Source organism: Microcebus murinus, chromosome 11 (assembly GCF_040939455.1).
Source record: "Microcebus murinus isolate Inina chromosome 11, M.murinus_Inina_mat1.0, whole genome shotgun sequence".
Lineage (NCBI taxonomy): Eukaryota > Metazoa > Chordata > Mammalia > Primates > Cheirogaleidae > Microcebus > Microcebus murinus.
The window spans coordinates 53,519,808-53,547,807 of NC_134114.1; the positions used below are offsets into that span (position 1 = coordinate 53,519,808).

The 28,000-nt window shown below is 38.1% G+C and overlaps 3 protein-coding genes across 6 annotated transcripts in view; 1 reads left to right on the forward strand and 2 right to left on the reverse strand.

The window, feature by feature from the left end:
• Positions 1-14,098, reverse strand: part of GFM2 (GTP dependent ribosome recycling factor mitochondrial 2) — a 41,184-nt gene extending 27,086 nt beyond the window's left edge. Inside the window, exons 1-7 of one of the 2 annotated variants that reach the window (XM_020290101.2) lie at positions 13,865-14,098; positions 12,443-12,529; positions 9,846-9,930; positions 5,751-5,808; positions 4,968-5,065; positions 3,040-3,165; positions 2,297-2,385 (exon numbers count right to left, since the gene is read on the reverse strand). In XM_020290101.2, coding sequence (XP_020145690.2) covers positions 2,297-2,385; positions 3,040-3,165; positions 4,968-5,065; positions 5,751-5,808; positions 9,846-9,930; positions 12,443-12,505 — 519 coding nt within the window. In that variant the 5' untranslated portion in view covers positions 12,506-12,529; positions 13,865-14,098. Of the gene's footprint in view, positions 1-2,296; positions 2,386-3,039; positions 3,166-4,967; positions 5,066-5,750; positions 5,809-9,845; positions 9,931-11,557; positions 11,694-12,442; positions 12,530-13,864 lie in introns of those variants that run through there. The other variant, XM_020290100.2, reaches the window with a different exon arrangement.
• A 55-nt stretch (positions 14,099-14,153) lies between these two features.
• On the forward strand, positions 14,154-22,604 carry NSA2 (NSA2 ribosome biogenesis factor). Its single transcript, XM_012783665.3, has 6 exons — positions 14,154-14,309; positions 15,744-15,931; positions 16,023-16,173; positions 18,806-18,985; positions 20,958-21,150; positions 22,369-22,604. Exons 1-6 carry the CDS (start codon positions 14,307-14,309, stop codon positions 22,434-22,436), a joined length of 783 nt encoding a protein of 260 aa, XP_012639119.1. The 5' UTR covers positions 14,154-14,306; the 3' UTR covers positions 22,437-22,604.
• Positions 22,605-22,728: 124 nt separating this feature from the next.
• Positions 22,729-28,000, reverse strand: part of FAM169A (family with sequence similarity 169 member A) — a 74,544-nt gene continuing 69,272 nt past the window's right edge. For all 3 annotated transcript variants that reach the window (XM_020290103.2, XM_012783610.2, XM_076008109.1), the window contains one exon: positions 22,729-27,999. In XM_020290103.2, the coding sequence (XP_020145692.2) occupies positions 27,451-27,999 (549 nt within the window). In that variant the 3' untranslated portion in view covers positions 22,729-27,450. The remainder of the gene's footprint in view (position 28,000) is intronic.

The following is a 28,000-nucleotide window of genomic DNA, read 5'->3' on the forward strand; positions in this document are numbered from 1 at the left end:
CATGCGCCACCATGCCCGGCTAATTTTTTCTATATATATATTAGCTAGCCAATTAATTTCTTTCTATTTATAGTAGAGACGGGGTCTCGCTCTTGCTCAGGCTGGTTTTGAACTCCTGACCTCAAGCTATCCGCCCGCCTCGGCCTCCCAGAGTGCCAGGATTACAGGCGTGAGCCACCGTGCCTGGCCAGGCAGAACTTTTAGTAATTGTATTATTTCACCCCAACTTTTCATTTTGAAAAGTGCAAATCTATAGAAAAGTTGAAAGAATAGTATATTTGGGAACACCACTGGAAAGGGAAAAAAAAAAAAACAATTAAGACTAGTATAAATATCCACATAATCTTCACCTAGATTCCCCAAACGTTAACATTTGCTTTTTCTCTCTATCAACATGCATGCATGTGTGCATTGTGTGTGTGGTGGCTGTCTAAATGGACCACTCATCTCCTACTATGAGAAGCATAATTAACTAATGGCCCAACTGCTGCCCTTCTGGTTCTGTCACCTCCTTCTTGCCAAGGCCCAGCTTCCTGCGGGCTCTTCCCCACTAATGACCATGCACAGCAAAGGTATTACTATAGACCTATTCCTGCAAGACATGGGATAAGTAACTTGGCTCAAGGACTCCCCATTGGCCTGACCAAACCTTTTTTGAAACTGTGCTGTAGACTGAGAATGTGCCTACCCAATCCTTCCTTCCATCTCCTTCATAGGTGTCAGACCTGCACTGTGGTCTGAATGCTCTCCCCAACTTCTGTTTCTTTCCTCTTCTTCTTCACAGGCTTTAGCTCCAATAAATCTCCCACATATCTAATCCTAGTTGGCATCTACTTTTCAAAGGGCTCAAATTAACACCAGGTATGCAAGTGGATGGGAGTTGTACTATCATAGCAAGTTGTAGATATTGTGACATTTCAATCCTAAATACTTCAGCATGTTTTTCCTAAGAATAAAGACTTGCTCCTGAATAATCAGTTATAATTATTACATTCAGAAAATTTTAAGTTGACAATATTTTTATCTAATACATATAATCTATATTCAAATTTCTCTGATTTTCCCAATGCTGTCCTTTGTAACTTTTTTGAGAGGGGGGGATCCAGAATCCAACCAAGGATCATGTATTACATTATCTTGTCCCTATAATCTAGTACAGTTCTCTAGTTTTCTGCCCCTGATCAGTCATGAGGCTTACATTAATAAAAGAATGATTTCAATTTCTGAAAAGTTCTGGCCAGGTTTTTTTTTTTTTTTTTTTTTTTTTGCAGAATGCCTTTTCACTCAGATTTGATTGTTTTATCATGATGAGATCCGGGCCAAACATTTTTGGCAGGAATATAGCATATGTAATGTTGTGTCAATTCATCACATTTTGAGGAATATTAATTTTGATCACGTAAGATAATATTACTTTTAGTAATTTTAAGGTTAGAATATGGATTCTATATTCAACATAAAGCCAATTGAGATTATAAGATAAAGAGGGTACCACCTATAAAGAGGGCATAACTAACCCCATTTGCATTATTTATTATAAATCTATCTTCAAAATGTATTCAAGAGCCTTTATATTAATTGTTGGAAGATAATTCATGGGTCTCCCATATTTCTGCATGTTTTGTTAGGACAGGCACTGAATGCCCTTTGCTCTGGACTATCTTTTCAATGATGTTTGTATAAAGGAACAGTCTTCAAAGAGAGAATATCTCCCTCTCGAGCAAAAGGCAAGTTTGCTTACAACTTTGGAAGATAATGTCTCACTCTAGAGCAATGGGCAGGCAAGCTTACTGCCCATTATAAAATATTAATATTTTCATTCCCTAAGCACAGAATTCCTCTCAACCCACTGTACATACAGTTGTCACCTGACTCCTTTCATGTCACCCTGTAGAAAATGGGATTTGAGGAACCAACACAAGAAAATGCTGATACTCTAGCTATTGCTATTTCTATGATTAATAAAGTCCTTTGCCTCGGACCCAGGAGTCTTATGTCTTTTTCTAGAATCCACGAAACTATGGCAGGCTAACTTATTAGCTTAAAAGGTGGCATCTCAGGCCCATCACAGTTCTTGACACTAACTTTCCTACTTCCTACAGAGAAGCAAATTTTCCTTTCCTTTTACCATGAAATACAAGAGATCACATATACGTTGCATCTTACTATAGCTTCCTTTAACCACAATTTGATTTATATGAACTTACCAAATAAAGGGTTACAGTTAACTAAATCTAACATACTCTTTTAAAATCATGCCATTCTATATTCACTTTACTTTGACAGTATTTTTTACCTCTACACCAGCAGAGGCATCAAATACAGCCACTGCACCATCCAACACTCTTAAGCAGCGCTCAACCTCCAAGGTGAAGTCAACATGACCTAGGAAATATTTAAGACATAATGCTTAAAATCTTTTTAAAATAAAATCATCATATGATCTAGCAATCCCACTTCTGGATATATACACCCACAAGTATCAAAAAAGTCGAGTCTTGAAGAGATACTTGCAAATCATATTCATAGGATCTATTCATGACAGACAAAAAGGTGGACACACAACCCAAATGTCTACTTACATATGGATAAGCAATGGAATACTATACAGCCTTTAAAAGGAAGGAAATCCTGTCACATACTATAATATGGATGAAGCTTGAGGACTTCATACTAAGTGAAATAGGTGAACCACAAAAGTCCAAATACAGTACGAATACACTCATGTGAGCCATCAAAAGTAGTCAAATTGCTAGTTATAGAAAATAGAATGGTGGTTACCAGAGGTGGAGAGAGGAGATAAAAGAGAGTTGTTGTTCAATGGCTACAGAGGTTCAGTTCTACAAGATAAAAAAATTCAGATCTGTTTCACAAAAATGTGATTTTACTTAACACTACTGAACTGTACACTTGGAAATGATTAAGATGGTAAAATTTATGTTTTGTGCTTTTTACCACAATAAAAAACCAAAACAACCCCACACAGACAAAACACCCCCAATGAAGCAGCATCTTTGTATTGTTAAAACAGTACCATACCTGGTGTATCAATTAGATTGATTCTATACCCCTTCCAATCAAAGGTAACAGCAGCTGATTGAATAGTAATGCCTCTTTCTCGCTCTTGAGCCATGAAATCTGTCACTGTGTCTCCATCATCAACATCTAACCAGGGGAAAGTTGACATAGTTTAGTCTTAAAAAGCAAGTGTATTTTATTGGTACTTGATACCTACCTGACATAGTCCAATTTGCTTTAAGAAAAATCTTTCCTAAAATAGTTTAATAGAACCCTTAATCTTTCTCTAAGTAAATCCTCATTCTAGAAAGTTTTTCAGCAAGAGTAGTAATTTGGCCATAAACACAATCTTTAACTACTAAGAGGAAAATACTTTAATTTTACTGAACCATATACTTCTTTCCTTTTTTTCATAGCTTGAAACATTACCCACTCTCTAATTGACGTCCCTTCCTCGAGAGGGGGCACAGTAGTGCAATGAAACAGCATAGACAGACCTAGATTTAAATGCCGACTTTACTACTTACCCCTAAGATCTTGAGCAAGTTACTTAACCTAGTTTGAAAAATAAGGCTAACAAAGACATCCTGGCTGGGTTATTATAAGGATGAAATGAGACCACATACATAAAGTACCTAGTCCAGTAGGATGATAAACAACAGCTACATGGAATGAGGCACATAAAATAAATTCAATCTAAATAAAATGTGAATTTGTTTTAAAATAAAATTCATCCAAAGTTAAATTATCCTTTATAAACCCTTCACATTACTAAATTTTCTTTCTTTCTTTTTTGAGACAGGGTTTCGGCTCTGTTACCCTGGCTAGAGTGCAGTGGCATCGTCATAGCTCACTGCAACCTCAAATTCCTGGGCTCAAGAAATCCTTCCTTACCTCAGCCTCCAATGTAGCTGGAACAACAGGAACCTGTCACCATGCCCGGCTAATCTTTTTTTTTTCCCTTTTTGGGTAGAGACGGAGTCTCGCTCTTGCTCAGGCTGGTCTCGAACTCCTGACCTCAAGCAATCATCCCGCCTTGGCCTCCCAAAGTGCTAGGATTACAAGCATGAAGCCACCTCGCCCAGCCTCACGTTAACTACATTTTCTAAAGAGAAAGGATTTATTTGTGCAAATACAAGTAAAACCTAAAGTCAAAGAAAAATGTTACCCTGACTACTGAAAAGTTCAAATTACTCTGCAGTAAAATTCTCAAATTATGCATTTTATTCTAATTAAATTTATAGGCAGTAAAAGAAATGGAGGCCAGTGCAGTGGCTCACATCTGTAATCCTAGCACTCTAGGAGGCCGAGGGGGGTGGATCGCTCAAGGTCAGGAGTTCAATTCCAGCCTGAGCAAGAGAAAGACCCCATCTCTAAATAGAAAGAAATTAACTAACTAAAAATATACATAGAAAAAATAAGCCGGGCATGGTGGCACATGCCTGTAGTCCCAGCTACTTGGGAGGCTGGGGCAGGAGGATCACTTGAGCCCAGGAGTTTGAGGCTGCTGTGAGCTAGGCTGACGCCATGGCACTCTAGCCTGGGCAACAAAGACTCTGTCTCAATAAATAAATAAATAAATAAATCTGAATTGGGAAGAATTATAAATGAATTATAAATACCTTATGGATAAATACAACTTTGCATTTCCCTGAGTATGGCATGTCCCTTATGTGGTAACTGAACACTATGTCTATGGAGTTGTAACAAGAAATATTCATCCCTATAGGGCCAAATCGGGTCCATGACAGTCTTGTGAATCTAAATATTTAGTTGCATCTAAGAAAACCCTTTGGAGGGTGTTGCAACTACCTTATCCTTATGTTGTGGTTTAGACATCAGTGCCTCCATGCCATACTCAAGGTGTCTAAGTTGATTTCTTAAACAAAATATTTTCCAATGATGCTTTTCCTAATGGGGGGGTGGGGAGAGGAAGAATCCATTCTAACCTCCCAGTGATCTTGTGTATCCAGAATAGTACAATATTCTTTCTGTGGTGGTAGTTTTGCCTGCATCAATATGAGCCATAATTCCAATATTACGGATTCTGTTTAAAAGGAGAAAAAAACATGTGTTAAGAGGCAGACATTACATTCTCTGGTTTCACAAAATTATAAAACCAAAATATCTATGCTATGCAAATTTCAAAGCTGGTATTTCTATAATTTACATATTAATAATTGTGTAAAAATTAGAAAAATGGAAAACACATTTAGAATACATCCTACCACATTACTCTGACAAAATATCTAAGTAACAAAAAGGTTAACGTCAATCTTGAGAATATCTTACATGTCTGTGAAAAGTATGCTGTTGTTACATTCATTAAAAATGCCCATCAGAGGGCCAGGCACGGTGGCTCACGCCTGTAATCCTAGCACTCTGGGCAGACTGCTCGAGGTCAGGAGTTCGAAACCAGCCTGAGCAAGAGCGAGACCCCGTCTCTACTATAAATAGAAAGAAATTAATTGGCCACCTAATATATATAGAAAAAATTAGCCGGGCATGGTGGCGCTTGCCTATAGTCCCAGCTACTCAGGAGGCTGAGGCAGGAGGATTGCTTGAACCCAGGAGTTTGAGGTTGCTGTGAGCTAGGCTGACGCCATGGCACTCACTCTAGCCTGGGCAACAAAGCGAGACTCTGTCTCAAAAAAAAAAAATGCCCATCAGAGAAAACGTGTACATTTTCTTGGCAGCCTATGGAAAAAAGTAGTATCAACGATAGTACTTACTTAGCTATGGGAGGATTGATGATGGAATGAAGGGACTTGATATCATTTCCTATTAAGCCTAATGAAAAGAAGGTTAAAATGGAACTGTGAAATTTATGAAATTTTCCTTTAATTTACAAATGAAGGAAATTAAAATAATTTTAAGCGCATACTATAATGTCAAAGCAAAATTCAAGCTCAATAAAACCCTCATTTATCTAAAACTTATTTTTCTTCAACCTATAAGGGAAAAGCTATGGATGACAATAAAGCAAGATAAAAGTTTTAAACATCAAATTCTAGATCATACTCTTAGAAAATCACAGATCTACCCCATCTTTGCCACCTACTGAACATTTATTTACAAAATTATAAAATAAGAATGGTCATAATGATAATCTTAAGGCTCAAGTAGATTCTGAATCAAAGAAAAATTTGAAAACGCACAGTCCTGTAAACCTACATTTTCCAAGGCTTGAAGAGCTTAAGAGTGATCCTCTTGTGAACTGATAATGAATTTTCATACAATTTGGAACCTACTTTCCTGAGCAATCCCAGGATATAATACCTTTCAAGATGGCCTGGGGGCCGGGCCCGGTGGCTCACGCCTGTAACCCTAGCACTCTGGGAGGCTGAGGCAGGTGGATTGCTCAAGGTCAGGAGTTCGAAACCAGCCTGAGCAAGAGCGATACCCTGAGTCTACTATAAGTAGAAAGAAATTAATTGGCCAACTAATATATATAGAAAAAATAAGCCAGGCATGGTGGTGCATGCCTGTAGTCCCAGCTACTTGGGAGGCTGAGGCAGTAGGATTGCTTGAGCCCAGGAGATTGAGCTTGCTGTGAGCTAGGCTGATGCCACGGCACTCACTCTAGCCTGGGCAACAAAGTGAGACTCTGTCCCAAAAAAAGATGGCCTGAGACATATCATTAAACAGAAGTCAAAATAATCTAATACTTCTAAAAGGCCAAGTAATATATCTTAAATTTAAAAAGTCCATAATGGCTGACTCCATGCTTACCATAAATTTAAAAAATATTAATGCAACAATGTAGTCACATTTGTAAATTTAATCTACACTTTCCTATTTTATCTAGTTCTCCCAAGTTTCTATAATAAAATAAGAGTTTTGCTTTGTTTTTTTGAGAGAGTCTCGTGTTGCCCAGGCTAGAGGACTGATCACAGCAACCTTAAACTCCTGGGCTCAAGCAATCTTTCTGCCTCAGCCTACTGAGTAGCTGGACTACAGGCACTCACTACCACACCCAGCTGAAAGGGTGCCCTTGCAAAAATAACAAGAAAACACCAAACCCCACCTAGGAAAATACCTAATCCTACAATTTCCCAAGTAACGGTTAAAGATCAATCCTATGAGTTCTCTCACTAACAGACACTCTACAGGAGTTCTGTTTTGCACAACTTCTAAAGAAAACTGAAAAGGATGGAAAAGAGATGTAAACTCTGTCTTTCAAAATTGTTTTTTTGAGAATCTGCTTTTACAGAGTTCCTGAGTAAACAGCAGAAGAACGAGCTACAGCCTCAACCATATCTGGAGGACAGAGTCACATCTCCTCTGATAATCCCTTCTCCGATAAAAGGCAGGAAACCAAGTCTTGGACTTTGATGTTCTTGCAATTGTTGTTATCTACCCGCTGCCAAGAAGAATGAAAGGAACAGATGCAGCAATTTCTGAACTATACCCTGCCATTTTTACAACCCCCTTTAAAAAGCCCCAATAGCTGATTTTTGGGGCCAGCACATTCTTCCTCCTTCCACTTCCAGGTTGGTACTTTTCCCTTCCTCCAGGGAAAAATAAACCTTTTCTCCCTATCCTAATCTCTGTCTGGAGAAATCTTTCTGAAAACCCAAGTGAAGGCCAGGCTCAAGCCTGTAATCCTAGCACTCTGGGAGGCCAAGGGTGGATTGTTTGAGCTCAGGAGTTCGAGACCAGCCTGAGCAAGAGCAAGAACCCATCTCTACCAAAAATAGAAAAAAATTAGCTGGCCATGGTGTTGCATGCCTGTAGTCCCAGCTACTTGGGAGGCTGAGGCAGAAGAATCGCTTGAGCCCAGGAGTCTGAGGTTGCCATGAACTAGGCTGACGACACGGCATTCTAGTTGGGGTAATAAAATGAGACTCTGTCTCAAAAAAATAAAAAATAAAAACAAAAACAAAAAAACCTCAAGTGCACCATCTCTACACTAGCTTATCACCCTAACACCAGCTAATTTTTTCTATTTTTAGTTGCCCAGATAATTATTTCTATTTTTAGTATTTCCATTTTAGTATAGAGAGCTCTTGCTCAGGCTGGTCTTGAACTCCTGACCTCAATGGATCCTCCGACCTCCCAGAATGTTAGGATTATTTATAGGCATGAGCCACTGCACATGGCCTAAAATAAGACTTTTATATCACTTTTAAAACCTCATGGGGGGGCCGGGCGCTGTGGCTCACGCCTGTAATCCTAGCTCTTGGGAGGCCGAGGCGGGCGGATTGCTCAAGGTCAGGAGTTCAAAACCAGCCTGAGCAAGAGCGAGACCCCGTCTCTACTATAAACAGAAAGAAATTAATTGGCCAACTGATATATATATATAAAAAAATTAGCCGGGCATAGTGGCGCATGCCTGTAGTCCCAGCTACTCGGGAGGCTGAGACAGCAGGATTGCTTGAGCCCAGGAGTTTGAGGTTGCTGTGAGCTAGGCTGACGCCACGGCACTCACTCTAGCCTGGACAACAAAGTGAGACTCTGTCTCAAAAAAAAAAAAAAAAAAAAAAAAAACTCATGGGGGCTCGGCTCAGTGGCTCACGCCTGTAATCCTAGCACTCTAGGAGGCCCAGTTGGGCGGATTGCTCAAGGTTAGTAGTTCAAAACCAGCCTGAGCAAGAGCGAGACCCTGTCTCTACTATAAATAGAAAGAAATTAATTGGCCAACTAATATATATAGAAAAAATTAGCCGGGCATGGTGGTGCGTGCCTGTAGTCCCAGCTACTCGGGAGGCTGAGGCAGAAGGATCGCTTGAGCCCAGGAGCCTGAGGTTGCTGTGAGCTAGGCTGACACCACAGCACTCACTCTAGCCTGCGCAACAAAGCAAGCCTCGGTCTCAAAAAAAAATTTAAAAACCCCATGGCATTTAAAGATCAAAAGATAATCTGTACTACTAGTTAAATTCACATGGGCAAAATATAGAAACTTAGATACACATCAATAATTGGCTCATTAAATTCACGTGCCCTTGTAAGTCAACAGCCAATTAGTTTTACTCTATTATTCTCACATGACAAAGATAGTAATGAGAATAGCAACAGAATTCAACTAGTTTCACAGAGCCTACTATGTGTTTGCTTATTGCAAATACAGGAAGGACATTCAAAACTGAAAGTAGTCAGCTCCTCAACTTTTAGCTTTTGATAGCCATATATCCAATCTAAACTATCCCAGATAAATATTTAACCAAACTACTTTTAAGAATCTCCAAAATACATTCTAGTATACCTCTATTAACAGAAAACACCTGCATAAAAACCAGAAGCTAGAAAATAAATATTTCACAAGAGCACTCTACAGTTAGACTCACATGGTAAACTTCTGAACCCGCTACTAAAACCACTAACCTTCCCTTCATTCAGCTCATCAGCATGGCTGGGAAAGGAGGAGTACAACTCTACTGGTACTCCCACCCTCTAATAATCTCAAGGAAAAAGCCAAGAAGTAAAAAATGGTTGGAGACCCCTAATAAGGGAGATTATTGCAAACAAAAGAGACAGAGACAGAGAGAGAGACAGAGAGAGAGACAGAGAGAGAGACAGAGAGAGAGACAGAGAGAGAGAGAGAGAGAGAGAGAGAGAGAGAGAGAGAGAGAGAGAGAGAGAGAGAGAGAGAGAGAGAGAGAGAGAGAGAGAGAGAGAGAGAGAGGGAGAGAGGGAGAGAGGGAGAGAGGGAGAGAGGGAGAGAGAGAGGGAGAGAGAGGGAGAGAGAGGGAGAGAGAGGGAGAGAGAGGGAGAGAGAGGGAGAGAGAGGGAGAGAGAGGGAGAGAGAGGGAGAGAGAGGGAGAGAGAGGGAGAGGGGATAAAGCCAACAGTTTAAATAAAATGAAAAGAATATAATATTTTTGTACCTGGTAGGGAACTGTAATTTCTTCCAAGAGGCATATGCAGCTTTAATCTTTTTAAACTTGTTCTTATTTTACAGAAGCACATATTCTAATAAGGAGAAAAAGAAACATGACACTAATTTTATTTTAGCATGACACAGCAGTTTTAACGTAACTATGCCTTGTCAGAAAACAAAATATTTTGCATATCCTTACAGTAGTCCAAATTTATTAACTCCAATTCTTTTAAAATGACAACCTAAATTTATCCTACAGAAAGAATAAGGATAAAATTAATACTGATCTGCTACTTTGAGCTGACCTTAAAACAATGGTTCTCCTAGACCTGCAACGTCAGCATAGAGTGAGGACTTATTTGCAAATTCTGGTGCCTACCCCAGAGAAGACAATCAGAAACTCCTAGGGATAGGGCCCAGGAATCTGCTTTAACTAGCCCCCCAGGTCATTCTGACAGCTACAGTTTGAGAATCACAACCCTGAAGTTTAGAAAGTCAGAGAGTGCCAGAAAGTTTAAATATGGTATCTCACCATAGATATACCTTAGTGCTCCTCTTAGCACTGCACTCCCAAGTGCTAAGAGCTTGTAGGGGAACTCTGAAACCATTAGTTGTTTTCAGGACTTACAACAAGCAGTTACACATTAAAATTACCTGGAAAGCTTCTTAAAAAGATGCAGGTGGGGAAAGGAAAGGCAGGATGGGGAATCTGGGCAGTGGCATTTTTAAAAGTTCCCCAGGTGTCTCCAGTGTAGCATTACAATTGAGAATCACTCAGTTGGAGCAGATCAGCTTAAGGCCAACTCTACCATCTACTATAGCTGCTTCTCTTACCTTCTCCTAATGTTCCCATGCAGAGGTTGAACATTCTCCATCCCAATTTATCCCTAGACCACTAGATATACATTTAATGGCTGCCAATACATTTGGAATTGTCAATGTATATAATGATTTTGGGATCCCACAATCTGTTGTTTTTGGTGTTTTGTTTTATATCATGGAATGCATGTCTGTGCCTTCTACATTATCTTGATATTAGTTACCAAGTTTCTGGCAATAATACACTATCATCCTAAGAAAATATTTGCAAGAGTAGAGACTCAAGTTTCCACTGCATAATGACCAGGATAAAAAGACTCAGTGTCTACCTTTCACAGGCAGCATAGTCTGGATTGTCAGCAATAAAAACACTGAAGAAAAACTGTGTAACTCCTTGGGCCACTTAATGACATAAAAATAGAATAGAAAAATATATACTCTTCAAAATGCCACACAGGTTCCTAGCACTCTGGGAGGCCGAAGCAAGTGGATCACTCAAGGTCAAAAGTTCGAAACAGCCTGAGCAAGAGCGAGACCCAGTCTCTACTAAAAATAGAAACAAATTAATTGGCCAACTAATATATATGGAAAAAATAAGCCAGGCATGGTAGCCCATGCCTGTAGTCCCAGTGACTCAGGAGGCTGAGGCAGTAGGATCGCTTGAGCCCAGGAGTTTGAGGTTGCTGTGAGCTAGGCTGACACCATGGCACTCACTTTAGCCTGGGCAACAAAGCGAGACTCTGTCTCAAAAAAAATAAAAAATAAAAATAAAAAGCCACACAGATGATTAAAAGTAGCACACATTGCACTCCCATGACAGTGAATCTGACAGCCTGGATGGCTACAGATGGCAGCTAGTGCATATACAGTGTGGATATGCTAGAAATAGGGATGATTCACCTTCTGGCTGGGATGAGGCAGGACAGTGTAAGATTTCTTCATGCTACTCGAAATGACGTGCAATTTAAAAATTATAAATTGTTTATTTCTGTAATTTTCCATGTAATATTTTCAGACCTCTGTTGACTGCAGGTAACTGAAACAGCAGAAAACAAAACTGCGGATAAGGAGGGACTACTGTACTCCCTGTTAAGTCACTGCAGAAGATAAAAAGAGATGACCCAGAGAAGCTTTAAAGTAGTCTCTCACGTAGCTATAGATAAAAAAAAAAGGGGGGGGGGCATGATTTCATTTGAGGATACTGAAGATGTGATAGTTTACAAAATAATTTATAGTGTTTTGAAGAGGATTCAGGAGTCAGATCAGAGCTTAGAGACCAAGACAACATTCCTAAAATATGAAACAAATATTAGATTGCCCAAGAAGCTGACTCTCAACAGCTCTGCAGACGAAAACCAAAGTAGTTTTATTGTATCAACCACTGTACAATTATGTTATATCTTGACATTGATTTAGGAGGAACTTTACTTCCCAGGAGTCTCAAAAGCATATTTTTAGTTAGCAGTTTAAGGATGTCCATTAAGTGCTGCTATTCTTAGAAAAGGTATAGAGGCCTACCTCCCTCCAAAAACAAATGGCATTTTAGTATTCCATGAGACCAGCATTTAGCTATATCTGTTGTTGTTTTTCTTAATTAAGGTAATTTTTTATTATATTTCTTATTAAATTAAGGTAATTTCTTTTAAGTTAATTTGCCTTGAGGATATCCAATGGTTATGACTAAACTAAGTCTGGAATCAAAAGCTGATGAGATATACTATGCATTTTAGGCAGTAAAGTGACTGAAGTTATTGAAGTACACTTAATTTTACAAGAAAAGCTTACATTAATGTGCAAACTGGATATTTTCTGATGATTCAATATAAATATCCTCAAGTTGGTCAACATCTTGATCCTCTAAACTGGTATTCTCTGAAAAAGAAAAATACAAAATTTAAAACTAAATTTATGTATTACGTGTAAGGTATATATCAGTTAGACATGCATAATATGTATGGTAAAAACATATTACTTTTGGCTGGGTGCAGCGGCTCACGCCTGTAATCCCAGCACTTTAGAGGCCTAGGCAGGAGGATCACTTGAGCCCAGGAGTTCAAGACCAGCCTGGGCACCATCTCTACAAAAAATTTTAAAAATCAGCCAGGTGTGGTAGTGTATGCCTATAGTCCCAGCTATTCAGGAGACTGAGCCAAGGGGACCACTTGAGCCCAGGAGTTTGAGGTTGCAGTGAACTATGATGATGCCATTACACTCTAGTCTGGGTGACAGAGTGAGATGCTGTCTCAAAAAAAAAGTATTACTTTTTTATAAAAAGTAGGAACAATATTTTTAGCTATCAAAAATTCAATGCAAAATTCTGAGTAAATATGAAAAGCATAAAATATCCCTTTTTTGTTCAACACATTTTAATACTTAAAGAAAGGCCAGGTACAGTGGCTCATGCCTGTAATCATAGCACTCTAGGAGGCCGATGCAGGAAGATGGCATGAGCTCAGGAGTTTGAGACCAGCCTGAGCAAGAGCAAGACCATCTCTACTAAAAATAGAGAAAAATTAGCCTGGTGCGTTGACTCACACATGTAGTCCAGCTACTTTGAAGGCTGAGGCAGGATTGCTTGAGCCCAGAAGTTTGAGGTTGCTGTGAGCGAGACTGACGCCACGGCACTCTATCTTAGGCAATAGTGAGACTGTGTCTCAAAAAAAAACTTAAAGATATGACGATATAGATTTAGTGAAATGACAAAAACATCACACCAACCAAAATGCATTTTTATGTAACTGTAAAGAATTAAGAATAGAAAATTAAGCATCCACATGTTAACTTGGTAATTTCTTAAGAGTGAATTACTTCAATCTAGGCACTAGAGGGCTACTAAATGCAAGTCCACTCAGCATTTGGTCCAAGAACTTCTGGAATCAGTCCCGTACCTCCAGAAGACCAGGACGGGTTTTGTTTTTTTGTTTTTTGCCAGTTGTAAAGTTTTACTTTCCTATATATAAAATTTTAATTCTTGTGCATCGTTCTCCACCGTGCACACATTACACACAGTAACAGGAATAAAGATGAGTCGCCCTCGCTGAAGGTTAGAGAGAAACGTCCATACAGAGCAACACCGCGGGGTGTTCTGGAGGCCCTGTCCCCCTCCTCCGTGGCTGGTTGTGTCATTCGCAGCCTGGTAGGTCAGCAGAGCCCAGAGCGAGACAGGGTCGTAGGCACGCGGAGTCGCAGGCTCGGTGCGGTACTTACCCGGCATTAGGGAGAGTCGTGTGCGGGAGATTAGCTTTTCAGCACTGGGCTGTGAGGGCAAGAGGCGCCTGCTGCGCCAAATCTGCAACAGCCTTACGTGTCCACGCACTGCCTCGGAAAACGTCCTCGTGTCTACATATTAAAAAAAGGTGCTTTACATTTTACCCCTCAACGCGCCTCCTCTGGCAGCCACACTCCACTTCCGGTGGTGCACCAGCCAAATGTCGCCTACCAGCAACTTCCGCCCTTCTTGCTCAAAGCAAAAGCAGAGACTAGAGGCTCGGAACGGGTGCGTCGCGCTTGCGCTTCACTCGGACCTTTTAAAGGATGACCTTTTCCTGTTGCGGCCTGCGCTAAGTCGGCTCGTGGATCTCTGAGACACGGAGATCGAGAGCTTCTTCGTCCGGGAGAAGTCGGGACCTGGGGCTCTGCGGCCGTCACCATGGTAATGAGGCTGCCTGCGGCGTTCGCGACGTAGGGTATCTGAGTTAGTAGAGCCTGAGGGTCTCGCGGTGCTGGGCAGAGGGTGGGGGGGGGCAGGCGGAAGTGAGCTACTGCTGAAGGGAAAGAGGGTAAACTCCGTGGAGTAGGCTCTAGGGAGGGGGGAAAAAACTTCACTTTAGGGACACAGAGTGGGTATTTCCCAGAATACAGGCTTTGGTGGAAGACAGATTTCACTCTGTTAAATTCCTGGTTTCGCCACTTGTGAGATCATCAGTGCCAGAGCCAAGTAGGAATATGGTTGAGTCTTGTGATAACCCTATCTCCCCACTTCGTTATACTTCCGAGGAAACTGATGGCGTCCTTGCCAAAGACCAAACAGCTAATGAATTCTAGAGCCGGCTTAACAGTCCAGATCTCACTGCCCGTATTGTTTCTCTACTACCTGTCTAATCTGTTTGCAAAAATGGCATTCCACAACCTTTCCTGGGGTTGCTGCAAAGTTTATCTGTTAACAGTTGAAAACACCACAGCTTATTGTTACTTAGCAGTGTTCTCTATGCTGGAGTTGGCTTTGCATCATTTTATTTTTGCAGTCTTAAAATACAGATAGACTTGGGCTGCGTGTTTAAAATAAAGCTGGCATTTGAAATGCAAAAGGGATCTCATGCATTGCTGGTGAAATGCAAAATAATACAGCCACTTTGGAAAACAGTCTAGCAGTAAACATATGTCCACAAGAAAACCTGCATGAAACTATTTTGCAGCTTTATTCCTAATCACCAAAAACTGCAAACAACCCAAATATTCGTCAGCTGATCAGTGGATTAAAAAATGGTTGTATATCCATACAGTGGCATAATACTCAGCAATAAAAAGGATTGAAGTACAGATACCAGCAACAGCAATGGGTAGATTGCAATAGCCTTAGGCTAAGTGAAGGAAGCCAGATACAAAAGGCTATGTGCTGTAGATCCCTATTATATTTCCTTCTGGGAAAGGCAAAATTATTGGGATAGATATCATATTGAGGGTGAAGAAAAAGGATTGACTTCAAAGTGACAAGGGAATTTGAGGGGGTGATGGAAATACTCTATATCTTGATTGTGGTGTTTACAGAACTATACTTAGTAAAAACTTTGTATGCCTACACCTAAAATGGGCAGGTTGTTTGTCCAGTGGATTTTAGACATTTCCCTTCAATAAACAGTAACCTTTGCTGAGATCATTATAGATTTAAACCCTGATGCCTCGTAGTATCCAAGATCAAAATTTATTTAACTTACATCATATGAACAGACTTAATAGTATAAGAAACATTTAAACAAGTGAATATTTGGATGATATAGGGTCTTACCTACTTTATGTGCTGTGTAAAAGTATTTTAGAATGGTCAGTAGTTTTAAAAATTAAAGTAACATTTCTTGCATCATTATAGCCACAAAATGAATATATTGAATTACACCGTAAACGCTATGGGTATCGTTTGGATTACCATGAGAAAAAGAGAAAAAAGGAAAGCCGAGAGGCTCATGAACGGTCGAAGAAAGCAAAGAAGATGATTGGTCTGAAGGCTAAGCTCTACCATAAGCAGCGCCATGCTGAGAAAATACAAATGAAAAAGACGTAAGTAATCCCATTTATTTGTTATAACAAGTTAACATCCTTTGGGTAACAGTTATTAAAACAAATCTTGAATCTTTTTCCTTCTTGGTAGTATCAAGATGCATGAAAAGAGAAACACCAAACAAAAGAATGATGAAAAGACTCCACAGGGAGCAGTACCTGCATATCTGCTGGACAGAGAGGGGCAGTCCCGAGCCAAAGTACTTTCCAATATGATTAAACAAAAAAGAAAAGAGAAAGCGGTAAGCAATAACAAGTATTTATTTCTTTCTTGTTCAGAGTTACTTAAATTCAAATTTGAGGGTCTTTGTTTCTTCAGTTTAACTTGAAACATCAAGTCCAATTATTATTCCCATTATTTAAGTATTGACGTCTTTGTAAGTTTTGCAGATTTAATTATAAAAACTTGCTTTCTCATCTGGTTTTAGAATTTAAGTTTTTAAAAAATTTATTAGGATGTCACGCATCTTTAGTTTTTAAAAAATCACTTAAAAACAAAAATTAATAACCTGTTAATTTCAAATTCAGTATTTTTTTGCTTCCTATACTTGAAAATCCCTAACACTATGCTGTTGTGAAGAAAAACACAACTGCTACTTGGTTTTGCTGCCCTGCAATGCCAAAATTGGTTAAAAAGTAGAATGGTGGAAAACTCCGAGTGAGTTGATAATAAATAAAAACTCAGGTAGATTTTTTTAATAATACTTCTGCATTGTACTTAGTGTCATATTAGGTTAAATTGTGCTAAAAACAGAGGGTACAGATATTTTTAAGCACCTGTGAATAGACTGACAAAAATCCAGGTAGTAGACTATGAGATACCTATTTTTTTATTTTTTTATTTATTTATGTTTTTTGAGACAGAGTCTCACTCTGTTGCTTGGGCTCAAGCGATCCTTCTGCCTCAGCCTCCTGAGTAGCTGGGACTACAGGCATGTGCCACCATGCCCTGCTAAATTTTTCTATCTATGTTTTCAGTTGGTCATTTAATTTCTTTCTATTTTTGGTAGAGACGGGGTCTCACTCTTGCTCTGGCTGGTTTCAAACTCCTGAGCTCAAACAATCCACCTGCCTCGGCCTCCCAGAGTGCTAGGATTATAGGCGTGAGCCACAGTGCCTGGCCTGAGATATTTATATTTAAAGAGCTTATATGGCTGGGCGCAGTGGCTCATGCCTGTAATCCTAACTCTCTGGGAGGCTGAGGCTGGCGGATGGTTTGAGCTCGGGAGTTCGAAACCAACCTAGCAAGAGTGAGACCCCGTCTCTACTATCAATAGAAAGAAATTAATTGGTCAACTTATATAGAAAAAATTAGCCGGGCATGGTGGAGCATGCCTGTAGTCCCAGCTACTCAGGAGGCTGAGGCAGAAGGATCGCTTGAGCCCAGGAGTTTGAGGTTGCTGTGAGCCAGGCTGACGCCACAGCACTCACTCTAGCCTGGGCAACAAAGTGAGACTCTGTCTCAAATAAATAAATAAATAAATAAAGAGCTTATAGTCTCCAAATTTTATTTTAAAAGTCTTACTGCATTTTTGGGCCGGGCGCGGTGGCTCACGCCTATAATCCTAGCACTCTGGGAGGCCGAGGCGGGCGGATTGCTCGAGGTCAGGAGTTCGAAACCAGCCTGAGCAAGAGCAAGACCTCGTCTCTACTATAAATAAAAAAGAAATTAATTGGCCAACTAATATACATAGAAAAAATTAGCCAGGCATGGTGGCGCATGCCTGTAGTCCCAGCTACTCGGGAGGCTGAGGCAAGAGGATCACTTGAGCCCAGGAGTTTGAGGTTGCTGTGAGCTATGCTGACGCCATGACACTCACTCTAGCCTAGGCAACAAAGTGAGACTCTGTCTCAAAAAAAAAAAAAAAAAAGTCTTACTGCATTTTTATGTGTAAATATGCAAAATTAAAATGGTATAACTTTAGCATTATTGCCCAGAAGGATTATGTGTTGATGGATTATTTTGCCCTGCCTCAAGAGCACAGGAAGTCACTACTGTGTATGTTCTAAAACAGACCTATCTGCTTTCACAGGACTTTAGAGATTATCGATTTAACTCAGGGGCCCCCAAGCTATCGTGAGTTGTATAATTATTTCATTATATATTACGATGCAATAAAAATAGAAATAAAGTGCACAACTAGTGTAATGTGCTTGAATCACCCCAAAACCATCCTCCCCCTCCCCAGTCTATGGTAAAATTGTCTTACATGAAAACAGTCTCTGGTGCCAAAAAGGTTGAGGACCACTGATTTTTCACCCACTCCCCTCATTTTATAGGTGAAGAGACTGGAGTCCAAAAGGTTGTAAATCATTCTTCCTGGTCACATAACTATGAAATGGTAGAGTCACTCCTAGAACCCATGTAGAAAGTCCAGGTTTCTTTCTACTGCTTTACACAGCTATGATTTTTTCACAGAATTTACATTCTAGGAAGGTACAAACATCCTGTAAAGACTTTGTCTTACTAGTAATGTAATCCAAAATCCATTTGAAGTAGAAATACAAAGATTATTAAGAGGTGAAGACAGTCTTCAAATTTTATGCTGTTAACTAGTAGTAAGCACCTATACTGCTTAGAGAAGTCACTACCTTATTATAAGGTGATATTTTTGCCCATAACAAGGCACTAAGATTTTTAGCTTAAGCAAACCATTTATTTAATATATCCTTGATATACAAACTTCACTAGTTCTATTTAATTTGCAGCTTCTGAGGAGACCGTGCAGACTTCTAGAAAACAGTTGAGCCAAAAAACATGTTGAATGCTTAAGGAAAAAAGTGAATCTACTACTTTGTAGAACTAAAACATATTTGACTTACTTTCATTATCCTTTACTAACAATATAAATTTTAACTGTGGTACATTTTTAGGGAAAATGGGAAGTCCCTCTGCCCAAAGTTCGTGCCCAAGGAGAAACAGAAGTATTAAAAGTTATTCGAACAGGAAAGAGAAAGAAAAAGGCATGGAAGAGGATGGTTACTAAAGTCTGCTTTGTTGGAGATGGCTTTACAAGAAAACCACCTAAATATGAAAGATTCATTAGGCCAATGGTAAGTCCTTGAAAGAGTGCAGTAACTCAAATATTAGTTCTGCTTGTTAAACTGGATAAAGTACATTACAATTTCCTGAATTTATTATTTTTTGAGAGATGAGATCTTGCTCTGTTGTCCAGGCAAGAGTGCAATGGTGCAATAACAGCTCAAGCTCAAACTCAAACCTCAAATTCCTGGGCTCAAGTGATCAGCCTCCTGAGTAGCTTGGACTGCCGACATGCTTCACCAGGCACAGCGAATCAATTCCGGCCGGGCACGGTGGCTCACGCCTGTAATCCTAGCTCTCTGGGAGGCCGAGGTGGATGGATTGCTTGGGGTCAGGAGTTCACAACCAGCCTGAGCATGAGCGAGACCCCATCTCTACTACAAAATAGAAAGAAATTAATTGGCCAACTAATATATATAGAAAAAATTAGCCGGGCATGGTGGTGCATGCCTGTAGTCCCAGCTACTTGGGAGGCTGAGGCGGCAGGATTGCTTGAGCCCAGGAGTTTGAGGTTGCTGTGAGCTAGGCTGACACTATGGCACTCACTCTAGTCTGGGCAACAAAGCGAGACTCTGTCTCAAAAAAAAAAAAGACTCGATTCCAGTTTTGTAAGGAAAGTATCCTAATGCTTTTGAAAACATTCAATATGATATCATTGGAAAAAGAACGGGAATTTAATACAAAAGTAGCTTAATTTATGTTGATACCATTAGTGGTAATATGACCCCAAACTGAATTCCGTCTCTACCCGCAGGGAAAAATATAATTGAAGATACATCTTTGTAAAATCCCTTCAAAGAGTCTGAATTAATTCTCCCAACTAGATAGTCAGCCTGCTTAGGAAAACAATCAGAGAAAGAAAGTTTCAGTGCTAATCCTAGTGCTCGCCCTGAGAATTATTACTCGATTAAAATATTGGCAAACAACCTGTTTCTGTAACAAAGTTTTATTGGACCATGGCCATCCCTGTTCATTTATATTTTGCATATGGCTGGTTTTCCCTTCCTGCAGAGTTGAGTAGTTACAAAAGAGACCATATAGCCTATAAAAAGCCTAAAATATTTATCTGGTCCTCTACAGAAAATCACTTGCCCACCCCTGGATTATATTATAGACTCCCCTTTATTTCATAATCTTACAAGTACATTTTGATAACTTTATCAGTTCTATAGGGAAAGAATATTTGAGTCAGGCTGTGCTAGGTTTTCTGTAGCTTGACAGATTTGCCATTGTGAATTAACTGGATGGCATTTTGTATGGTGTAAATTTCTTACAAACTTGATTAATGAATGTTACTAAGAGTCTGATTTTGTGTTGTTTCTCCCTACCCCACATAGAGGCAAAAATTTAAAAAGACTGCAAAGTGTTGTGTGGGAGTGCTACACCCCAAGAGACACTGTCTATGTGACTGGGTGGCTCCATAACTGGTTTCTGTAAGGAAGACCTCGCTGGGCTTTCTCCAGTCTTTGATCCTTATTACCATCAACACAAATAAAGGTGACAATCCACCCCTTTTCTCATCATGGAAGGTAGCTGAAGTATATTTTATAAAGACTTCGAATCAGAATGTTTACCATTTAACCTGTAAACAAGTCACCTAACCTGCCAATCCTTATTTGAAAAAATGTGAGGAAGGGTTATGTTTACATGAGCCACTTGTGAGCTCTAGCGTATTGCCTGGCATGTAGCAAGTCCTTAGTAAATGTAGATAACCAGACAAGGTAAAATCCTGAGTGTTCCTAGATGGCTGTTACATGGTAAAAACTTTTCAGAGGTACAAATGTGGGCATTTTCCCCATATTTATCCTATTAACTATCAGACTTTTTGCCTGCAGAATTGCTAGTATTTTATTTGATCCTTTAAGAGTGGACATCATTCAACTCATGGTTTTTTGGGGATGGCTGGAAAAAATAAGCAAAAAGGACTACTCCTTATCGTTAACATTTTGCACTCAACATTCTGTGCTGTGTTTGACTTACTAGGGCTTACGTTTCAAGAAGGCCCATGTAACACATCCTGAACTGAAAGCTACCTTTTGCCTACCAATACTTGGTGTAAAGAAGAATCCCTCATCCCCATTATATACAACTTTGGGTGTTATTACTAAAGGAACTGTCATTGAGGTCAACGTGAGCGAGTTGGGCCTTGTGACACAAGGAGGCAAGGTTATCTGGGGTAAGTAAATTTTTGAATATGGGCTGTTGGTGTTCTATAGTCGTGACATTAATATCTTCAAGTCAGCCAGGCGTGGTGGCTCACACCTGTGATCCTAGTACTCTGGGAGGCTGAGGCGGGCGGATTGCTCAAGGTCAGGAGTTCGAAACCAGCCTGAGCGAGACCCCGTCTCTACTAAAAATAGAAAGAAATTAATTGACCAACTAAAAAATATATATACATACAAAAAATTAGCTGGGCATGATGGCGCATGCCTGTAGTCCCAGCTACTTGGGAGGCTGAGGCAATAGGATTGCTTGAGCCCAGGAGTTTGAGGTTGCTGTGAACTAGACTGATGCCAGGGCTCTCACTCTAGCCTGGGCAACAAAGTGAGACTCTGTATAAAAAAAAAAAAAAAATACCTTCAAGTTGATAAAAAGTATGCAGCAAATTTTTAATGCAGACAAGCTAAATAAGTTAAAACTTGATCTAAATCAGATGTAAACCTTTAGGAAGAATATTTTAATAGAAAAAGTAGTTATGAATTCTTTTTAAGTGTAGCTTATTAGTTTCAGTTACATAAGTTTTACATAATACATTTTTAGATTTATTTTAATGCTTTTTAATAAAAATCATTTATTCTAAGGGAAGCAGATGCAAAAAAAATTTGAAGAAAATTCATTAACCATGAGCAGTGGAAGCATAGCATACATCAAACACATAACCATACTAGTTCCGTGGTAATGAAAATGGAAATGTGTCATGCAGCAAATTTTGGATTTTTCTTCATTTGCTTAGTTTTTTGCTTTTAGTGCTCAGGTATCTCTAAACTTTGACATTCTTTGAAAGAATATACTACAACTTCTTAAGTCATTTGACTAATACTTCATGTTGGCTGGCCTCAGTTATAAAATAGATTGTTAAATTGATTTGAAACTCATTTCATACTGGATGCATTTTCCAGAAAGAACTGTGTGGAAAAGTAGCAATGCTCAGGTCAATCCACAAAGCCCTGTTAATACAGTGTACATGAAGCTGGCCATTATTTCTAAAAGCACTATTTATATCAAAATTGTCTTTAGAACTCAGAGAAGTTGGACTTGAATAATTTTGTAAAATCTCATCCCTTATGGTTCCTTTCTTATTTCTTAAAAGTGGTAATTAGAAATATTTTAGGCAAAAGTTATATTCTTTAAAATTAATTTCTATTAGCTAACATCCTTCCCTTTTTTTCCTTAGGGAAATATGCCCAGGTTACCAACAATCCTGAAAATGATGGATGTATAAATGCAGTCTTACTGGTTTGATAGCAGTTTCATACAAGTAACTAATTATTGAAGACTACATACCAGTTGGGAAAACCACCATTACAGTGATGTTTCTGAATGCCACCAAATAGCCTTACATGTCTGCAGTCATCAAAAGAACTATTTATCAAATTGTATAAAACATTAAAATGATCCGGTTTTTACAAAGTGGTCTTTATTTTGGGATCTGTGTAGACCCCATCTTCATAAAATTGAACGATTGAAAAAGCAAATCTACAGCTATCCTACCTCATCAGTTATCTGCATTAATGAGTCAGTATTCGGCAATGCAGATCTGTTATTACTGGAAAACCACCAGTGTAATTGAAAAGACCTTTCAAAAAAATTAATGCATGACTTAATTATTGGGCCTAGGCTTAGAAACTCTTAGTTCTCAGACCTTACCTGAAATCTCTTCTGCACTGTTCATCATTAATCCTAAAAAATGTAGCAATAACACATGGTAATATTTAAGTTTATAAAGTATTTACACTAAAAGTATGTGAGAGAAGGCACACATTAGAAAATCTTGAGAATTCTTAGATAAATCTCTTCACCAGTGATTAATCCTTAACTTCTCAGTACAGTAAGTGAATGAATTAGCATTCTAAACATTTTTTTCCTTTCATTCACCATATATAGTAATACCTACTGGGGATAATATTTTCTACTTGAAACATGAAAAAGTTATATTAAAATGTCTATTTTCTTCATGTTTTTCTATATTCTAGAGTAGTATATGTATACTTTCAGAATGGTATTAAATATTAACACATTGACTGCCACACTAGGGAGAAAACTTTTCCTTGGGGCCACTGTTTTATTAAAATAATCCTTTCTAATTTGTTATTTTTTATCATTTTCTGTGCATGAGTTATATGCAACACAATCCATGTTTTTAGAGTTAATTTGTCAATATTGTAACAAGATTAACAAGTAAGATTTGCAAGAAGCAGCTACAGGGTTTTGCTTCAAGAGGCCCCAGGGTTAAAACTGGCCTGAGTTAAATACAGCTCACAGGGCAGTCAATGTGTTAAAAATTGGTTTAAACAATTCTAGCATAGTTTTAAAAGGGAAAAAAGACTACACTGACACCCTGAAGATAATTTACTTGCAATTACTTAGCAAATATAAAAAGGTCATGTTTCAGGGTTCTAATTTGGTCAAAGCACTTTTGTGATGTGTTATACATTTATGGCTTTGAGCTTTATGGTGTTTATGGTATTACATTAATCTATAATCACCACGTTTTAAATTCTGTTTATTTTTTTTACTGTCTGCAAAGTACAACCAATGTGATTAATTGTGCCTTTAACAAAATCATTCAGTATCTAAACAAACTCATTATCTAAACACATCTTCATAAACAAAACTGGGGAAAAGAATTTCAAAACACAAATCAGGAAACAATCACAAAATATAGATTTAATTACTACTTTTTTAAACTTAAAAAAAAACCTACCAAGAAAACAAAGGTATTAATATTCCAGTAAGACTTGCATTTCTGAATAATATATTTTCTAAGTTCTATAAATATAGTGGAAGTTTTAGAACACATACAGATGCTTAGGAAAAGAAAGGTTAGTTCTTCGAAATGACATTCAGTATGATAGAATCACTTGATGACAAGCTGGACCTTTCTCACAATTAGATTTCAACACATGATTTTGTCACTAATAAAAATAGGTAATACATGAATGAAAAGTTCTAGAAGGTGAAAAAAATTGACTTCCGGTAATTGCTTGATACTACAGAAATGAAGTTTGCTTGTTCTTTGGAACCCAACATGAAGGAAATTACTATCTTATAAGATACAAAGAAAGCTTGATATTAAGTATAAAAACATAAACGTGACATATGTAACTAATCACACCCGTGAAAGACTAGATCACACCTGAAACACCATATTGCTACTAGTGGACATACAAGGCAGTAATTTGTTTCTAAAACTGTTACACAGATGAGTAATGTTAGTAGAAATTCTTTATTTACATTAAGATCTGTTTCAGTTTGCTGGTGTGACCAAACCTTAGAAGGTAATTCCAAAGGGTAAAGCAGAATGTTAAGAGCAGATATTTAGGTAAAAGTTCAATCTGATGCAATCATATACCTTCAAAAAATTTTTTCTAAAGTCACTGAAACCATTTTAGGTAGTGTTCTGGTGGTCTGGTAAAGGTAAACCATTAATGACTAGATGTTATCCTTACCATCTCTGCACTGAATGGAAACTCCATGAATATAGACACATTTAAAGCAGAAGGCTGACATTCTAAGCCATGCTGTTTGATTTTGTAAAAAATCATAATAGAACTTCTTACCTTTAAAAGTTGTAAAGGAGCTTTATAATAAATTAGTTAATATACAAATTTCTGTGATGTCTAACAATTGAATAATTTAGAACTAAAATTTTGCATCTGCTTTATATTACACAAGGAAATATGTATGTATGTACACAAAAAGAGAACTCCCTTCTCCATGAACGAAAAAGCAGTTCACAAAGGATTATGCAGAAGGTGATTGGACACTCAACAACTAGACTAGCTGGTTGAAATTATACTTCAGTACTCTGTAATTCTGAAAGTTTTTCTAATGCCTTGCAAAAACTACAAATATCTCATAAAGCTTATTTAGATTTAAGATAAATTTTGTTATAAATTCTGTACTCAAGTTACTGAACATGGAAGTTGGATTTTCCACATGACCTTTTTTTGTCTATAATCTATAAACCTCAAAATAAGATTTTCTGTCAGAGATAATCTGTAACAGAAGTTTTCTTCTCTGCTGGACAAAAAATTTTGAAATTGCTTAAAATTCACTTACTGTTTAAGTTTAACAAGAATAAGTTTGTACTGTTAGTCCCTAGCAATCATAACATTTTTTTTGTAAACTCAGCAACTATATTCACATATCAAGAGTTGTCAGCTCAATCTTTAAAAAACTACTCCTGTTTAAAGAAGATATTTTAAACAGAACAATGAGCAATCCAAATAAAAAAGTAGAATATATAAAAGTTGTTTTTAAATCTAAGAAATGAAAAATGGAAAGGTTAAGAATTTACTTAACAGAATCTTTAGTTATTTCCCAGTTGTAACATTAACAAAAGTTTCCCATAAAATATATCAAACAGCATGAACATTTGATAGATTCACTAGTATTAGCCATACTTATTCTTTCAGTTAATGAGTATTTGTTGAAAAAAATAAATGGTCAAAGTGCTCTAATTTTCCATTACAATGAAATAATCTGGCTTACCTCTGACCAATAATTTAAAAATATAAAGGATACAAGTGTTCAAAATCTTACATGATTAGTAGGGTTTACTATTTTGCCTGCTTAAAGGTGTTGACTCATTAGATCTTCCTAAAATACGAACATTCCAAAATAAAATTTATTGACATGACATCACCTGACTATAGACTGAATAAACCTTCAATGTCAATCCTTAGCACCTCAAATAATAACACAATGTCACAACATATTTCTTTCACATAAAGGATCAAGATCAAGCTATTTTAAAAACAGCCTAAATAGTCTCAAAACATTCTTCAGTTAAGTGCAAATTTGAGTACATTGAATACTTCCAAAGAAGAAGATTGTTTTGAGATTCTCTTTGGATTCTAAGAACAACCTTTTTGTTCATTTTAAAATAAATTATTATACAAAAATTAACAGTTCAGGGATTTTGTATTTAAAATTTTCCTAGGCAAAGACCTTTGCCATGGCAACGCAATGTACACATAACTACTAATAGCTTGCAACCCGTACTCAGAACAAATCAAGAGTGAGTAAGACCAAAGGGACAACTGAAGCCTTCAATTTGATTTAAGCTCTTGCAACTACAACTCCTAAGGCAGCTTTGCTCCTGCCGGTCTAAGATTGTGGGGTGCAGCTCCAAGCCTACCCAAAAAATGAATATCAAGTGTATAAACCAGGAGGCAAGATGATCTTCTGACTGGGGAACAACTCTGAGAGAGAAATGAATGAAAGCTGAGGGGAATATAAATAAGACTCTAGAATTAGGGCAGTGGCAGGATTAAGGAGAAGCCTTAGGAAGGAGCCTCACATTTCCAAGTATAGATGTTAACTGGGTGGGGATAAATGTATACCCTCCAGCTTAATTTATCTATCTGATCAGGACCAGATAGTCCAAGTTAAACTACATCGCTAAATTATATTAGTGGGATGTTTAACCTCATTAAATGCTGAAAGTATACTTTTTAAGCTTATAAGCATCTGTAAATATACTGAGATAGAAAAATTCATACCAAACTAATAATTCAAATGGTATTTTAAATAATTATGTTAGTGCCCACATGCCAGTTAAAACCCTAATAGTACTGTTAATATCAGATGATAGAAAGAATGAGTCATTAACAGATTTTGTGTGTACTTTTCCACTGACATTGAAGTCAATGGAAGAAACTGCATCTACAACTAGGATTAAGAGACCAAAACCAAAATATCTTCATAAACCTTTGACTGTAAATTTCTGTTTTTGTGCTCTCATTTATTTGAAGTTTTATTTATTCTAATTTACTGACACTTTTGCTTAGGCATGTCTACATTTTTAAAAATGGTGATTAGTTTTGATATTTAAGATAAAACTTCTGGAACCCTCACGAAGTTTTACTGTTGAAACCCTTTGTAAAAAAGACTTCTGTGATCCTTACAAGTAATGGAAAGCCTACTACTTTCACAGTTTTTTAATTACACTTTTTGAAATATTAATGGTCAGATGTCTCACCCGCTAAAGAAAATATAATATGATCTGGTTTCCCAAAATTGAAACATGATTAATAAAAATAAAAAATTCCATTTACAAAAAATAGCCTAAAAATTAAAAAGAATGGTGAATCCTACGTCCTAAAGGGAAGAGAAAAAATGCATAGTAAATAAGTTCAAATTGAAATTTTGGAAATTTTTGTCCTGTGTCCCATGCTGTTTATTAATTACCATATTTTAAAAATAACAATTATGTTACAAAGAAGAGGATTTATAATCTGCATTTCTTCATTCAGGTCAGCTTGGCTTTCTTCTTAGCAGGTCCTTTATGCCCTTTGGCCTTCCTTCTTAAATTCCGCCTGTCTACCACAGGCACTTCCACTTCTATTTCTTCCGAGCTGCTATCCACAACTTTTTCTGCTGATGGGGTAAACTGATCCAGTTGCTCAGAAGATGCTTCAGACTGCTCCTCTGACTGGTTCTTCTGTCCTGCATTCTGTGAAAATGGCACATCTTCAAGTTCAACCTCTATCAGAGAACTCTGAGGAAGAGGAGTAGATGTTTCCTGGGGCTCAGGTATCCCCTCCTCCCCCTGGTCTTCCAATGAAGAAGTAGTGTTGGGTGATAAATTCTCAGAGACCGGCTCTTCAGGAAATTCAGCTATCACAGAGTTTGGAAAACCAGTGTCAGATCGTTCTTCATTTGAGATAGTAGCAACATTGTCTGAACTCCCAAGATGTGCTTTCTTTCTTGAAACCAGGGACAACTTCTCTTCGGTGTGCCCCTTATCCTCAGATGGGCCTTCCTCTATCAACGTTTCTGAGTCAGTTACACGTGGGGTC

Excerpts from the sequence above, each read along its gene's own strand:
- NSA2 (XM_012783665.3), top strand. Across the intron at positions 16,174-18,805 it reads AAAAAAGAAAAGAGAAAGCG|GGAAAATGGGAAGTCCCTCT; the intron begins GTAAGCAATAAC and ends GTACATTTTTAG. Across the intron at positions 18,986-20,957 it reads AAAGATTCATTAGGCCAATG|GGCTTACGTTTCAAGAAGGC; the intron begins GTAAGTCCTTGA and ends TTGACTTACTAG.